The sequence below is a fragment of the Felis catus genome, chromosome B4, assembly GCF_018350175.1.
Source record: "Felis catus isolate Fca126 chromosome B4, F.catus_Fca126_mat1.0, whole genome shotgun sequence".
Classification (NCBI taxonomy): domain Eukaryota; kingdom Metazoa; phylum Chordata; class Mammalia; order Carnivora; family Felidae; genus Felis; species Felis catus.
The window spans coordinates 13,225,704-13,240,496 of NC_058374.1; the positions used below are offsets into that span (position 1 = coordinate 13,225,704).

The following is a 14,793-nucleotide window of genomic DNA, read 5'->3' on the forward strand; positions in this document are numbered from 1 at the left end:
TGAGTCCAAACAGAAACCCAACTTTGAATCATCATGGTTTTGAAAGTATGCCTGTCTTTTGATGGCACTGATGGGGCTTTTTTTTTTTTTTTTTTTTTCCTCAAAAGGGGGATGGTTGTTGTTCCGGACTAAAGGAAGACGGGCCTGTCCTGCTCTCATCAGTTCAGAAAAGGTTCACCATCCTGGGCGTGTGCGGGAAAGAGTGGACATCTGCAGCTTTGTCTGCCTTGCCAGGCCTACTCAAGTTTTCTTTTGAAACTGAACAATGGTAAAATAATAGTGCTTTGCTTGTTTTCATTTTCAGCTGCTCAGACACAATTGGGAGCCTTGGCGTCCCTCTCAGAGGAAATCCTTTCGGAGAACACGGCTTCTTGTAGATGTCAGCTGGCCGCTACCCCAACATAAATCGTCTTGCCACAAATACAATTCTACACCAAGCAGAGGCCTGCCAAATGCACCGTGATGCTCAAGGATATATAGAAAAGCGTGACTTTGGAAGCCGGGGTCCACGCTGTTGATCCAACTCCGCGGTTAAGACACACACGGAATCAGGAAGACTGTGCATAAACAGAGACGTGCATTTACGATGCCAGCTTAGGTGAGCAGAGCCGAAAACGAAACAGTATGTGTAGTTTAAAGGCAGCCTATAAAATCATCGCGCGTGTGGACAGGAATCGGGAGGCCAACATAAAAATAGTTGGTGTGCTAGGGTAATAGGCTTACGGGCAGTTTCCTCCCAAACCATCCAAATATGACTGACTTTTTTTTTTTTTTCAGTTAAAACAAATGTAAAAACAAGAAACTTTATCTAGAAAAACAAAATCACGGTGTTTGAGGTCAGCCAGAGGAAATGGATCCTGAGAAGCTTCTTTCTCAACGAATCGGTTTTAGATTGCCTGTGTTTTTTAACATATCGAATCACATTCATGAGTTTACAAATGAGAATTGTAATGGTCACACGGGTGCGTCGGAACACTGAAGACGAACAACCCGATACATCCTCTCTCTGCAGGTGGAATTTAAAAAAATGGCGACCAGAAGTTACTAGGCTTCGCATTATGACTCTTTTCTCTACACATCACCTTTCCCTCTCACTCCCTCCTGCTCTCCCTCCTCCCTCTCCTGTTTTTGTCCCTTGCCAAATAATTTACGCACTATGGTACACACGAACGGAGGAAGCGCTCTGAAGAAATAACCCGAGTTCGGGGCGCCTGGGTGGCTCGGTCGGTTGAGCGTCGGACTTGGGCTCAGGTCATGATCTCGCGGTCTGTGAGTTCGAGCCCCACGTCGGGCTCTGTGCTGAGCGCTCAGAGCCTGGAGCCTGTTTCTGATTCTGTGTCTCCCTCTTTCTCTACCTCTCCCCTGCTCATGCTCTCTTAATGTCTCAAAAATAAACATTAAAAAAAAAATTAAAGAAATAACCCGAGTTCCACTATTTATGACATCTTCATAGAAACCTAATGCAGGTGTACAAATGGTTACAGGGGTCACTGATTCTGAGCTTGGAAACGCACGTAGCTTTCAAAAATAAAAACTAAAAAGCATTTCATTAGCACGTGTGACCATTACATTTCCTGAGGCACATTTATAGCGAGACTGATCCTGAGGACCCGGCAGTGGGGTGAGGGCAGGGTGGGCACAGGGGAGGGGAGGCAGCATTCACAGCCGGCAAAAATACCTTTGAACCTTGCTTCCACACGCCCACTTGGTTGGTCTCTGGGCCCAGTAAGTTATCGTGTTGCGACTCCTATTCGTTTTAGAGACCGAGGCAATAAAATGAGAAATATTAAAGACTCAGGGCGCCTGGGTGGCTCAGTCAGTTAAGCCTCCGACTTCGGCTCAGGTCATGATCTCACGGTCCGTGTTCAAGCCCCATGTTGGGCTCTGTACTGACAGCTCAGAGCCTGGAGCCTGTTTCCGATTCTGTGTCTCCCTCTCTCTGCCCCTCCCCTGTTCATGCTCTGTCTCGCTCTTTCTCAAAATGAATAAACATAAAAAAAAAAAAAAAGAAATATTAAAGACTCACTAGGATTGTATAAAGTGAAGAATTCACCTTCCAAAACATCTTCATTTAGGAAAGTTATCAATACCCCTCCCCCCTCCAAAATCCTGAAATCCTATCCTTTAAAATTTTATCATCATGTAGAAAATTCGGATTTCAAAAGCATGCAAACCAAGGTCCCAACACAGAGACAAGCCTCCTGTCCTAGCCTGGTCCGTTAGACCACAGAGCATCCCAAGGCTGCCACATGGGGGGGGTGTGCTACCCAACACCTCACAATCCGCCCTTTGACCCGGGCCCGTCTGTGGCTCAGAAGGAAATTCCAGAGACATGACTACAATGTCCCAGCACAACTCACTGTTGGAGCGTCTGCTCTTGGGGTCAGCTCCACACGTCACATCCCTCCCTCGTTCTTCTGAGAGCTTCCTCTCGGGCTGACAAAGCCCCAGCGACCCGGCTCAGGTGCCAGAAAGTCACAGGATCACAAAATCTCAACGATCCCAACACTGTCACCTCCAAGAGACGAACGAAGGCGATACTTTCACGGCGGCCTCGAGAAACGCAGCTCACCGCGAACACGCAGACAGAAAGGACTTCAGGCAAATTAAAATTTGTGGGAAATATGCATACGTTTGCTGATGCTCACACTTAACCTGCAGCATGGAAATGCCAGAGACAATAAATTGTTATAATGTAATATTATAATATCAAAACAGGCCTGGGGAGCCTCTGCCCATCATCTTTAAAGATTAAGGGTATTTTGCCCAGCTTTATCACCCATAATCTCCTCTCCCCCATCTCAAACCTACCTTTTCTGTCTTTACGTGACATCATATTAAAATAACACAGCAGTGGAAGGAGACACAAGGTGACAAACACCAGAAGTCTGATTCAGAGAGAATGACCTTGTCCCTGTTTTGCCCCCTGTCCTCTGGCAAACTGTTTCACCTCCGCCTTGACCACAAGGCGGACCGAAGAGAAAGACACACACAGGCGTGTCCTTGAGACTCTTGGCTGCAGAATCCAGTTGTAACCTCTAAAACCCAGATGAAAGTGATTAGCGAGGGGCTCTATGACAAATTCACATGGTGATGCGACGGATGATGAAAGCTGAACTAGCCTTGCATTCTTCAAAGCTCAACCTCCCACACGTTTGCATTTGAAGAGGGCACAAGCTGGTCCAATGCTTTACCAGAGGACATCTGTAAAGCATGCTTTTTAAGAGTCTTTTTTTTTTTCTTTAATGTTTATTTATTTTGAGAGAGAGAGCAAGCACGAGTGGGGCAGGGGCAGAGGGAGAGCAGAGAGGGTCTGAAGCAGGCTCTAAGTCGACAGCACAGAGCCTGACGTGGGGCTCGAACTCACGAACCGTGAGATCACGACCTGAGCCGAAGTCAGACACTTCACCGACTGAGCCCCAGGCGTCCCTGTAAAGCCTGTTTTAAGGCCACAGTTGCTCAGATCCTGCTTCTGCCTTCAGCAAAAGGAACGGGGTTTTCTCCGCGGGAAAACAAGTCATGGTGCTGTGGGTGCGCTTAGGGCTTGAGGGCAGCACAGGGCCGCTCGCTGCTCTGGGGTAGACGGTGCTAACCCGGACTCTGCCACCCAGAGGACCAGCGTCGCGTGTGATGGAGCCACAAGTCCTACAGGACAAGCCATCCCCATTCTCCCCAGGTGGTGCTGCAGGGCAGAGGCTCAGGAAGCACTAACGTTCTCTGGGTCTGACGTTTAGAAGACGAGGAAGTGGACCCAGACAGTTAAGCAGTAAGGGCAGACAGGAAGCTCCACTGCTGGGCTTGGTGATCCCGGTGAAGAGGAACTCTGACCCAGAGTGAAGCCGTGGGCTGTGGAGAAGGAGGGAGGGAGGAGGGAAGGAGGGAGGGAAGGAGGGAGGGAAGGAGGGGGGAGGGAAAGAGGGAGGAGGGGAGGAGGGAGGGAAAGAGGGAGGAGGGGAGGAGGGAGGGAAAGATGGAAGGGGGAGGGAAAGAGGGAGGGAGGGAGAGAGGGAGGAGGAAAGGAGGGAGGGAAGGAGGGGGGAGGGAAGGAGGGAGGGAAGGGGGAGGAGGAAAAGAGGGAGGAGGGAAGGAAGGAGGAGGGAGGAAAGGAGGGAGGGAAGGAGGGAGGAGGGGAGGAGGGAAGGAAGGAGGGGGAAGGGAATGAGGGAGGGAAGGAGGGGGGAGGGAAGGAGGGAGGAGGGAAGGAGGGAGGAGGGAAGGAGGGAGGGAAGGGGGAGGAGGAAAAGAGGGAGGAGGGAAGGGGGAGGGAGGGAGGAGGGAAGGAGGGAGGAGGGAAGGGGGGAGGAGGAAAAGAGGGAGGAGGGAAGGGGGAGGGAGGGAGGAGGGAAGGAGGGAGGAGGGAAGGAGGGAAGAGGGAAGGGGGGAGGAGGAAAAGAGGGAGGAGGGAAGGGGGAGGGAGGGAGGAGGGAAGGAAGGGAAGAGGGAAGGGTACTCTTCCCACCTTCCAACAAAACGCTGCAATTGAGGACAAGCTATTGACGTGGAGGCCGGTACGTCGCAGACTTGGAAGGACAAGGTCCCGTCGGCGCGACCGACGGGCCAGAGCGGGACAGACCATCCCCCTCGTCTGTCTGAGGCCTACCCCTCTGATAGACGGTCAGGAGCAGACGGACACCGGGAGCCCGGAATGCACGGGCCCCGCGGTTAGGCCCTGCACTGCAGGTCCCCAGCTGGCGAGCAGGGCGGAAAGCTGGCTTCGGTTACCTTTGGCGCAGGGGAGGCGTCCGGCGCCCCGGAGGGCAGCAGGCCTTTCTGCGTTCCCCTCCCACCGATGCCTCGAGAGCGGTAAGCGGACTGTCTGCAGGCTGGTGCTTTCTGCCAGACCCAGGGTCCCGCACGCCCCGCGCACACACGGAGACTTGATCCTACCCGCCCTGGGCTGTGTGATTACTGCCATTCCTATTAGTATTTGCAGAGGGGGCGGGAAGAGTCCAGAGCCTACTCCCGACAGAGGAAAGGAGCTGGGGGTCCCGGGCTGAGCCAGCTGCCAAGACACCGCGGTGACAAAGAGCCACGGTCACACTTCTTACCAGTGACCCCTGGCTGCAGGGAGAGACGGACATTGGCTTTTGCTCATTCTTCCAGACCCAGCTCTGTGGACGCTCGTGCTTTCCCCTCGCCCGCCCCGTCCGGCCGCTGCCCCAGGCCTGAGGCACCGTGTCCCCCCCGTCGCCCTGCCCGGTCTGCTCCCCGGGGCTCACGGAGGACGGGAGGCTGGCTCGGAGCCTGACTGCGTGGGTTTGTGTTTTATGCCGGCTTCACCACAGGCGAGCCGGGGGCGACCCGCTGCGTGTCACTGAACCAGCCCGTGTCTCATTCCCTCGACGTGACTGAGACAGTCATGGTGCCACCCCCGAGGGGCTGCTGTGAGGAATAACTAAGTTAATGCAGGTCATTCCTAACGCTTGGGGCGGAGGAGGCCCTCCATCAGTAAGGCCTTTAGAAGTTTCCAGTAGGGAAATGCAAGGTCTCTCTGAGCAGGACGCAGTGAACCTTCCCACCCAACTCCAGGATGGCCCAGGTGAGGCTGAGGCTTTCTGTCCACTCACATAAGAAGTTTGATACTCGGCAGGGTGGGTTAGGATACTGGCGTGGACAGCTGTCCCCTGCGCTGAGCAGAGCTCTGTGGCGGCCCTGGCTATATGTGGAGGGGACACTTCATCCAGCCAGGGGCCCTGGATGGCCAGGCCTTCTCCCCAGCGGAAGCGTCTCCCACAGCCATCCTGTGCTAGCTGGCAATCGCCAACGGGAGAGCTGACGTGAGGAACTCTGGAGTTGGCCTAAAAAAGGACGTTCGGGAAAGTCAGCACACGACACGTGCATCAACACTGGCTGGACAACACACACTGTGCCAGGCCGCAGTCTGCAGCGTTCACGGAGGAGACGAAGGTTCTTGCACCTGTTCCTCTGGGCAGGTGCGGGGTGTTATTCTTCCGCACCATTCCCAGCACAGGTGTCCATGCAGACGTCCTCTCTATGCGGCCGAGCGAGGCATTAACCCCGAAGAAACAAAAGATGCAAAGAAGCAGTAAGAACCTACCTACCCAGCTAACATCCCACCGTAAGTTAAGGACAGACGCCAAGAAAATCACAGGTGTTCTGTGTCATGTTGCATTTGGCTCTTGTATCTTAGTGGTGGAGTCTTGGGGTAGAATGGAGATGCTTCTCCCAAAGCAAGAGTCAAATAACTATACTTCTTTCACTTTGATGACCGTACTTAGAATCTTTCCAGTAGAAAAGGAGGGCTGAGGAGTCAGACAGGGACCCCGGACACGAGGAAAACAGTTTTTAAAAGTTCGGAAAAACAACAACGAAAAGGTTGACTCTGTGGAGCTAAAAGGATGTAGAATGGAGACTTAACAAGTAACAATTTCATGACATAATAAAAATGAAATTGGAGTGGGGCGCCTGGGTGGCTCAGTCGGTTAAGCGTCCGACTTCAGCTCAGGTCACCATCTCGTGGTCCATGAGCTCGAGCCCCGCATCGGGCTCTGTGTCTCCCTCCCATTCTGTGTCTCCCTCTCGCTCTGCCCCTCCCCCGTTCATGCTCTGTCTCTCTCTGTCTCAAAAAATAAATAAACGTTAAAAAAAATTAAAAAAAAAATGAAATTGGAGGAAAGCATGAAGATGCACACATCCAAAGAACACAACGTATCCACAAAGAGAACTCCCGAGATTTGGGTACAACATATACAATGTGTCAAGAGGGCGCAGGGCAACTTTATATCCTGTAAAAACAGGAGGAATATTTTCAGTGTGTCACAAACTGACAGAGGGGGAGAACCCAAGTTGACATGCGAAAGAAGGAAAGCCTAAGAACAATCAAAGAGCCTTCAAAGATACGTTGAAAGCAAGATGCGGGGGGAAAGTAGTGTTTTCATTGTCTGCAGCCAATGGATTTTTGTGCCAAGACGAGCCGCTGAACGACTTACTACCCAGTTCTGGGTTCCTTTCAACCTTCTCAAGCAAGGAGGGAAATGGTGGGGCTAGCTAATACAACATAAACTAACTGCACCTCTGGCCCTGAAATAAATTCCACGTGGTTCATAAAGGTAATGTTAAAAATAGGTGATTTATTTACGAAGGCTTTCTGAGCATGAAAGCAATGCGTGAGCTCCAAGGGAAAAATGTATATATTAGACTAAAACACGTCATTAAAAAAAAGAGAAGTAATTTTACTTCGCAAACACCCTGAGGAAAAGAAAAAGCAACCACAACGGGGCACCTGGGTGACTCGGTCGGTTAAGCGTCCGACTTCGGCTCAGGTCACGATCTCACGGTTCGTGGGTTCGAGCCCCGCGTCGGGCTCTGTGCTGACAGCTCGGAGCCCGGAGCCTGCTTCTGATTCTGGGTCTCCCTCTCTCTCTGCCCCAACCCTGCTCACGCTGTCTCTCTCTGTCTCTCAAAAATAAATAAATGTAAAAGAAAGCAAGAAAGAAAGAGAGAGAGAAAGAAAGAAAAAGCAACTGCAAACTTTGGGGAGAGGGTGATGGCAACCATAATGAGGGGTTAATATATTAAAGATAAAATTATTTCATTAGTAGATAATTACAACGTAACGCGAAGGTTACTAGTGCCCTATGGGAAAGAAAATTAAGCTGCCCGTGGCTAAAGAGTTCATATGCTATGGCTGGGTAATTTCTCTTCTAGAGAAGAGATGTGTCTCCTTCTCCAGGAAGCTGGGGAGTAATCTAGTGACCCGTGCTCATGAGATAAGAGAGGCAGGGTTAAAGGGTGATGTGGGATAATGTCTACCACAGCTTGTGTTCATTCAGCCAGTGTTTATGGTACAGAATTATGTGCAGGGCGTCTTATTAGATATATGATGATGCACACGACTTTGTTCCTATGTTTATCGAGCTTCCCTGTCCCACGAGGAAATACCGAAGTTCACCGGTGACTACGGTGTAAGCTGTGTGACAACAGGGTGGGCGTCAGAGGTTCTGGGCACAGGTTGGGAGGGATCGTCACTCCCATCTGGGGGGGACTGGGCAATACTCAGGTAAGCAAGTAATATGTGAGCAACGGGACATCTGGCAGAGGCAGCCTGATGTCAGGAGGCCTGGAATGGGAGAGAAGGGGGTGCATTCTGGACACATGGACCGTGCAGAAGAGGTGAAAGCAGAGAGTGGTGGGTGCACAGGGAGAGAGGAGAAAGCCATTTATTTATGCTGACAAAAGGGAGGAGCAACCATATCCTCAATGGCCTGAGGGTGGCTCCATCACTGATGAAATAGTAAGGAGCCCCTGAACGTCGTGTTCAAATCGATGTAACCCTAACTGACGCAGAAATGAGGGAATCTGCAGTGTTGAGGCTCAGTGCCGCAGAAGATACACATGCGCTTGGAAAACGGTAAGGAAATACGAGGTATCGGCTGCCTTTCTCAATATCTGCATCACCCCCCCGTGACTTACAACCGGACGAAGAAAGTGTGCTGACCAAATTTACAGCTGACAGGGAGGTGTAGATGGTACCTTCAAAATCTAAAACAGCTGGGATCGCATCATTCACAGTTTGGGGGTCTGATTCTCAGTTCACACGCTAGAAGCACAGCATCCTGAGTAATGGAATTAGACCCTCCCACACGCCACCACGGTGAAGCCATTTCTGGGAACCTACGTTCATTGTGGGCGCCATATTTTACATGGGAAACGAAGGAAAGCAGAGCAAGGCAAAGAATAGTAACCAGATTGGGTAAAGATCTGGAAATGAGGTCTTCTCAGGAAAACTAAATGCCAGCCTACACGACAAAGATTCTAGTGGAAAGGCTGCACTATAATCTATGGCCCAGGCCAAGACATGGAAGTGAGGGAAGAGGGAGGGTGTCGATTCCATGGAGACAACAGGTATAAATTCGGGGCGCCATCGGTTAAGTGTCCGACTTCGGCTCAGGTCATGATCTCGTGGTTCGTAAGTTTGAGCCCCACACTGGGCCCTGTGCAGACAGCTCAGAGCCTGGAGCCTGCTTCAGATTCTGTCTCCCTCTCTCTCTGCCCCTCCCCCACTCACGCTTTGTCTCTCTCTCTCTCTCTCTCTCTCTCTCTGAAAAATGAAGAAACCCTAAAAAAAAAGAAAAAACACAAAACCAGGTATAAATTCAACGGGGCATGCCTGGATGTAGGGACTTGCTAATTTAATGATTTCATGCTAATATGATGATTAAATTTAATGATTTAGTGAGGAGCCTGAAGAACTTTGCTTGGGTGGGCAGAAATGGAATCCACGAGCAGAAAAGTTCCAGAAGACACATCTGAATTCAACAGAAGGGAGAACTTTCAAGCAGACCGTCACTGCTCAAAATGGAATGGGTGGCCCCGTCATCACCGCATGTGATCAGGAAGGGACCGGAAGACCTTTAGCCAGGGACGTTGTAGAAAGGATTACTGACCTCCGGCGGGGGGGGGGGGGGGGGGGGGGAGGGACAGAAACACCCTAAGGTATGTCACGGGTACCTATGCACACCTACAGACAAGAATTTAAAAAGAAATTTCGTTCCGATAACTCATGTATTATTAACACTTCCTGCCACAATATTACATTCGATGAACCAAATATTGGCAACATCCACTCCCTGTTTCACGAGTTTTTTGAAAAACCACACTACCGACTGGCAGGCACAAACACAGTCTGCTTTTTTTTCCTACCCATGTCCTTCGTGCAAACGTGCAGGCCAATGTCCTGTATTTAAAATACAAGGCTGTGTGCAGTGGCTACACGCCTGGTTTTGTATCCATGCACTTGGTGACCAAGAACTTCAACGACGTTTTCTTGGTAACATGATGAATTTGCCTACATGCTCTAACGTCTAATTCAATCTGTCATTTTAAATTACAGATTTTTTTTTCCCCAATTTTTCCTTATTGTGATTATACTGTGATTAGCGGGATGAGACAACACGATTTACGACTATGGGTCTTACGAATCACATTTTTACTGTACGCATTCTGTTGACATTAAAGTGATATTATACGTGTGACTGACACAGAATGACAAGACTGTCCGAACAGGCGCTCAGCACCTATTTTTACACGAATTCCTAAACGTATATTCACACAACATATATCCTTACGTATTTCAAGGGCAACCCCAAATACAGGTACTATACAACTTACTCTGCCTTCAGTGAGACCGGTTTTGATTTGCCTGTTCTGTAGACACAGAGCCCAGAACCCAGGCTGAGGAATACATGCACTCTTTGTCCCGCGTATGAGCTATAGGGCCACGTGTCAAATGACCGTGGCCATCACCGGTAGCTGGGGCGTCTTGCCACACAATTTGGAGGCGGGTTTTCCTTCGCTTAAACAATGCCCTTTGTTAATGACAGGCAAGCTCTCCCGTTATCCCCGGGGATGTAGGGGACGGAAGCGCGATTTGGAGACCACCTGTAAGACACTGCAATTCTATTCTTAGGTCTTTGCAATTCCCCTCTTAGGGGACTCTTGCGGCACAGGGGGAGAAGGCCACCTAAGAAAGGGACATGGCCACCTGCTTTCACAGAACCTCCAGGGGACACGAAGCAGCCACTCGCGCCTGTCATGCTTAAGTCCAGGGGCCCAGGGCTCAGACGTCAAGTCCTCCGGGCTTGGAAGGAAGCATTCCAGCCCAGCAGCCGGCCCTTTTGAGATTCATGCTCAGATCAGACCAAAATTGCAGAAGCATCGCAGCAGAGCACATTGAGAGGCCGTGGACGACCCGTCTGGAAAGCCACAGTCCCGCGGGGGGGGGGGGGGGGGGGTCCCAGCTCCCGGAGATAACAGCAAGCCTTCACCACCACCCCCCCCACACACACACCCCCCTGCCTGCCCAGATGCCCCAATAAAGAGCTGAGTGAGGGGAGAGCTGAGGAGCTCTGCTTGCATTCAGGGAAGTTTTTGCAGCTACCTTTGACATCTCGACCGGGCAGGCGATCCGGGCTGGAGGCTGCGGCCTGGATATTTACATAACGGACTTGTCTGGAAAGGACTGTGCTGGAGACGCCTGGCAGAGACTCCTCGAACTCACTCGAGCTGCGCTGGCGGCTCCCTTCCTCCGTTCATCTTGTCAGAGGTTTCAACACTGCCTGGCTGCCCCACGAACCACCCCAGACCCCGCTGGAGACCTGCTCGTGGGGCTCCTTATTCTGTTGCCCCAGCACCGTGCACAGGACAAGTTTCCAGAACCACTGCACTTCTTCCCCATTTAAAACTGGGGGTGGGCGTAAGGCCGGGAAAGGAAGGGAAAGGGGGGGGGCTGGGGAGGGAGGGAGGGAGAGGATTCCAAAACCAAAGAGGAATTCCGCACCCCCCCCCTTCCTTTTCACCCACGGTCCCACAAGTCTCTCAGTGGAAAAGCTGTCACAGGAAATGCAAGGCCTTAAAATGCAATGGCCGTTTGGCAAATGGTAGATCTAAAAATATCCAGGGTGCATATCGTTAGTGAGTAGTTACAGAAGTGAAGACGTTATGTGTATCTGCTAGTCAAATCAAAAGTTCTAATTGGACACAGAAACAATTTCTCAAGGCTTTCAGCAGGAGGTAATTATTGTGTTGACTACCCACAGAAAATAAGGACGGAGCCGAGCCTGCTGTTTGGGCGGCTTCCACGAAAGAAGGAACGAGGGACATGTTTTCTGCCTGTATCACAACGGATCAAAAGAGGGCAGGGCTCCTGATCGTTCCTCTTTCCTGATTTAGCCAGCAGTCCCGGTAGGTCAAGTGGCCTACACACGTCATTTCAAACCCTCTGGACACCAAACTTGAGTGTACTTCCAGCAAACACTTTAGAAAAGGCCTTGAAATGAGTTTGTGATTGGAGAACTGTGTAGGGAGTCTGGATGCTACAACAGAACAAATACAGGAGGCAGGGGGAGCGATTACATCTCAGATCCTTCACACTTCCTAGCATGGAGCTTTAAACACACAAGAGTCTCAGTAAACGTGACTGACTAGGAGCAGGGAATTACAATTCTGGATCATGGAGATGGCTTCATATGACAAAACTTATCAAACAAGGGGGGGGGGCACAGTCGGTTAAGCACCCGACTCTTGATTTCGGTTCAGACCAGGATCTCATGGATCATGGGATCGAGCCCCACATTAGGCTCCAAGCTGACAGCACAGAGCCTGCTTGGGATTCTCTCTCTCTCTGCCCCTTCTCCGCTTGTGCATACACACACTCTCTCTCTGTCAAAATAAGTTTAAAAAGTTAAAAAAGATGGGGCACCTGGGTAGCTCAGTCGGCTAAGCATCTGACTTCGGCTCAGGTCATGATACCGCAGTTCGTGAGTTCGAGCCCCGCGTCGGGCTCTGGGCTGACCACTCGGAGCCTGGAGCCTGCTTCGGATTCTGTGTCTCCCTCGCTCTCTGCCTCTCCCTTGCTCATGCTCTGTCTCTGTGTCTCTCTTCCAAAAATAAATAAACATTAAAAAACTTAAAAAACAGAAAAACAAAAAACAAAACCTTACCCAATAGGACCCTTTAAATGTGTGTTTATTGCATGCCCGTGGCCCATCAATAAATGTGATTACAGTGTGAGGGTTAGAGATACTCCTCTCACACATCAAAAAAGAGACAGACCCTTGGGGCGCCTGGGTGGCGCAGTCGGTTAAGCGTCCGACTTCAGCCAGGTCACGATCTCACAGTCCGTGAGTTCGAGCCCCGCGTCAGGCTCTGGGCTGATGGCTCAGAGCCTGGAGGCTGTTTCCGATTCTGTGTCTCCCTCTCTCTCTGCCCCTCCCCGTTCATGCTCTGTCTCTCTCTGTCCCAAAAATAAATAAACGTTGAAAAAAAAAATTAAAAAAAAAAAGAGAGACCCTCAGGAGGACGTGGAGAATTCCAGCTGAAGCAACACACCATAACAGAGTTCTTCACACCTTAAGGAATTACTTCATTTTTCAGAACTCATATTCTTTTCTTTTGAAGTTTGGTGCTTATGGTTTTTCCTCAGATCTCGTCTTATTCAGGACTGAGGCCTGGCATCATCTCACATCATCTCTAGGTGGCTGAGCCCCACGTTACCGGGCTTCCTCCTTCCGCAGGCTTATCTAGGATTCTGTATAAACCTGCCCACTCCACGTCGCCGTGTGGCGATCTGGAGGGCACCTCAAACTCCGCGTGTGCCAAACAGGACTGCTGACCTATCCTCCTCCCCGACCCTCCCCCATCCACGGCTTTTCCCCTGTCACGGACCAGCAACTCCAGCACCAAGCTCTGCTCCTTGGGCCCCAGAAGTGGACTTCCGTCTTGCATCCCACATCCTACCCCCCACCCACCGGAAAATGTCGTTGGTTCTCTCTAAAATACCCAGACACTGAACACTTCATCATCATTTATCACCTGCCCGATTCTTGTAACTGCCACCCATCTGGCACCTCCTGTGTCACCTCTGCTTGGCCTTGCAGTCTGGTCCCCACACAGCACCATAAAACTATCCCTGTGCAGGGGCGCCTGGGTGGCGCAGTCGGTTAAGTGTCCGACTTCAGCCAGGTCACGATCTCGCGGTCTGTGAGTTCGAGCTCCGCGTCGGGCTCTGGGCTGATGGCTCGGAGCCTGGAGCCTGTTTCCGATTCTGTGTCTCCCTCTCTCTCTGCCCCTCCCCGTTCATGCTCTGTCTCTCTCTGTCCCAAAAATAAATAAACGTTGAAAAAAAAAATTAAAAAAAAAAAAAAACTATCCCTGTGCAGCCCAGGTGGGGCCGCGGTGCTCCCCAGATCTGCACTCTCCGATGCCCCCCTGCCCCCGGTCGGAAGCTTTCAAGGCCCCACGTGATTCCGACTCTGTGCCCCCCTCACTCAGTCTGCTCTTCAACAGTCATCTCCCTACCGTTCCCTCCCTGTCACTCTTTCCTCTCGGGGCCTTTGACGAGCTCCCACACCTGCCTAGAATGCCTCCCTCAGACACTCCCGTGGCTCCAGAACTATAGGAAATAAATGTCTGTAGTTTATAAGCCACCCAGTCTACAGTATTTTTCTGGCAGCCCAACCAGACTGACACAGTGCGTGAGAGTTAGCGTAAGAACAGAAGTTTAAGAGGGGTGCCTGGGTGGCCCAGTCGGTTGAGCATCCGGCTTCGGCTCAGGTCGTGATCTCACGGTTCGTGAGTTCAAGCCCCGCATCGGCTCTGTGCTGACAGCTCGGAGCCCGGAGCCTGCTTCGGATTCTGTGTCTCCCTCTCTCTCTGCCCCTCCTCAGCTCACGCTCTCTTTCTCAAAAATAAATACGCACTGGGGCACCCGGATGGCTCAGTCGGTTGAGCGTCCGACTTCGGCTCAGGTCACGATCTCGCGGTCCGTGAGTTCGAGCCCCGCGTCGGGCTCTGGGCTGATGGCTCAGAGCCTGGAGCCTGCTTCCGATTCTGTGTCTCCCTCTCTCTCTGCCCCTTCCCTGCTCATGCTCTGTCTCTCTCTCTGTCTCAAAAATAAATAAAAACATTAAGAAAAAAAAATTTTTTTTAAATACGCATTAAAAAAAAAAGAACAGAAGTTTAAGAAACAAGGAGCTTCCAGGCTGTGGTGGGTCCTTCTGGTCCATGTGAAGCCCTGTGGTTTAAAGGAAATGCAGGCGGCAGGGGGCAACAAGGGTGGGGAGGTGATGTGTGGGTGCTGCAGACACAGGCACACATGCACCAAGCTAGGAAGGTGGGGTATGCTGTGACGATCCTGTGATAACCCAGGAACAAAAGGGGAGACGCTGAACTACAAGTGGGCACCTCACCCCAAAAGAATCTGGGGAGGAAACAGCTGAGCAAGGGGCTGGAGAAATTTACTATAAAGGCTTGAAGAGCTTAATACTAGTAATG

General features: G+C 51.1%; 1 protein-coding gene across 16 annotated transcripts in view; it reads right to left on the reverse strand.

The window, feature by feature from the left end:
• FRMD4A (FERM domain containing 4A) overlaps positions 1–14,793 on the reverse strand; it is a 659,116-nt gene that overhangs the window by 191,855 nt on the left and 452,468 nt on the right. The window contains exon 1 of one of the 16 annotated variants that reach the window (XM_023256378.2): positions 10,901–11,158. The exons of the other annotated variants lie outside the window; for them this stretch is intronic. Within the exon in view, the coding sequence (XP_023112146.1) occupies positions 10,901–10,909 (9 nt within the window). The 5' untranslated portion in view covers positions 10,910–11,158. Of the gene's footprint in view, positions 1–10,900; positions 11,159–14,793 lie in introns of those variants that run through there. 16 annotated transcript variants of the gene reach the window in all.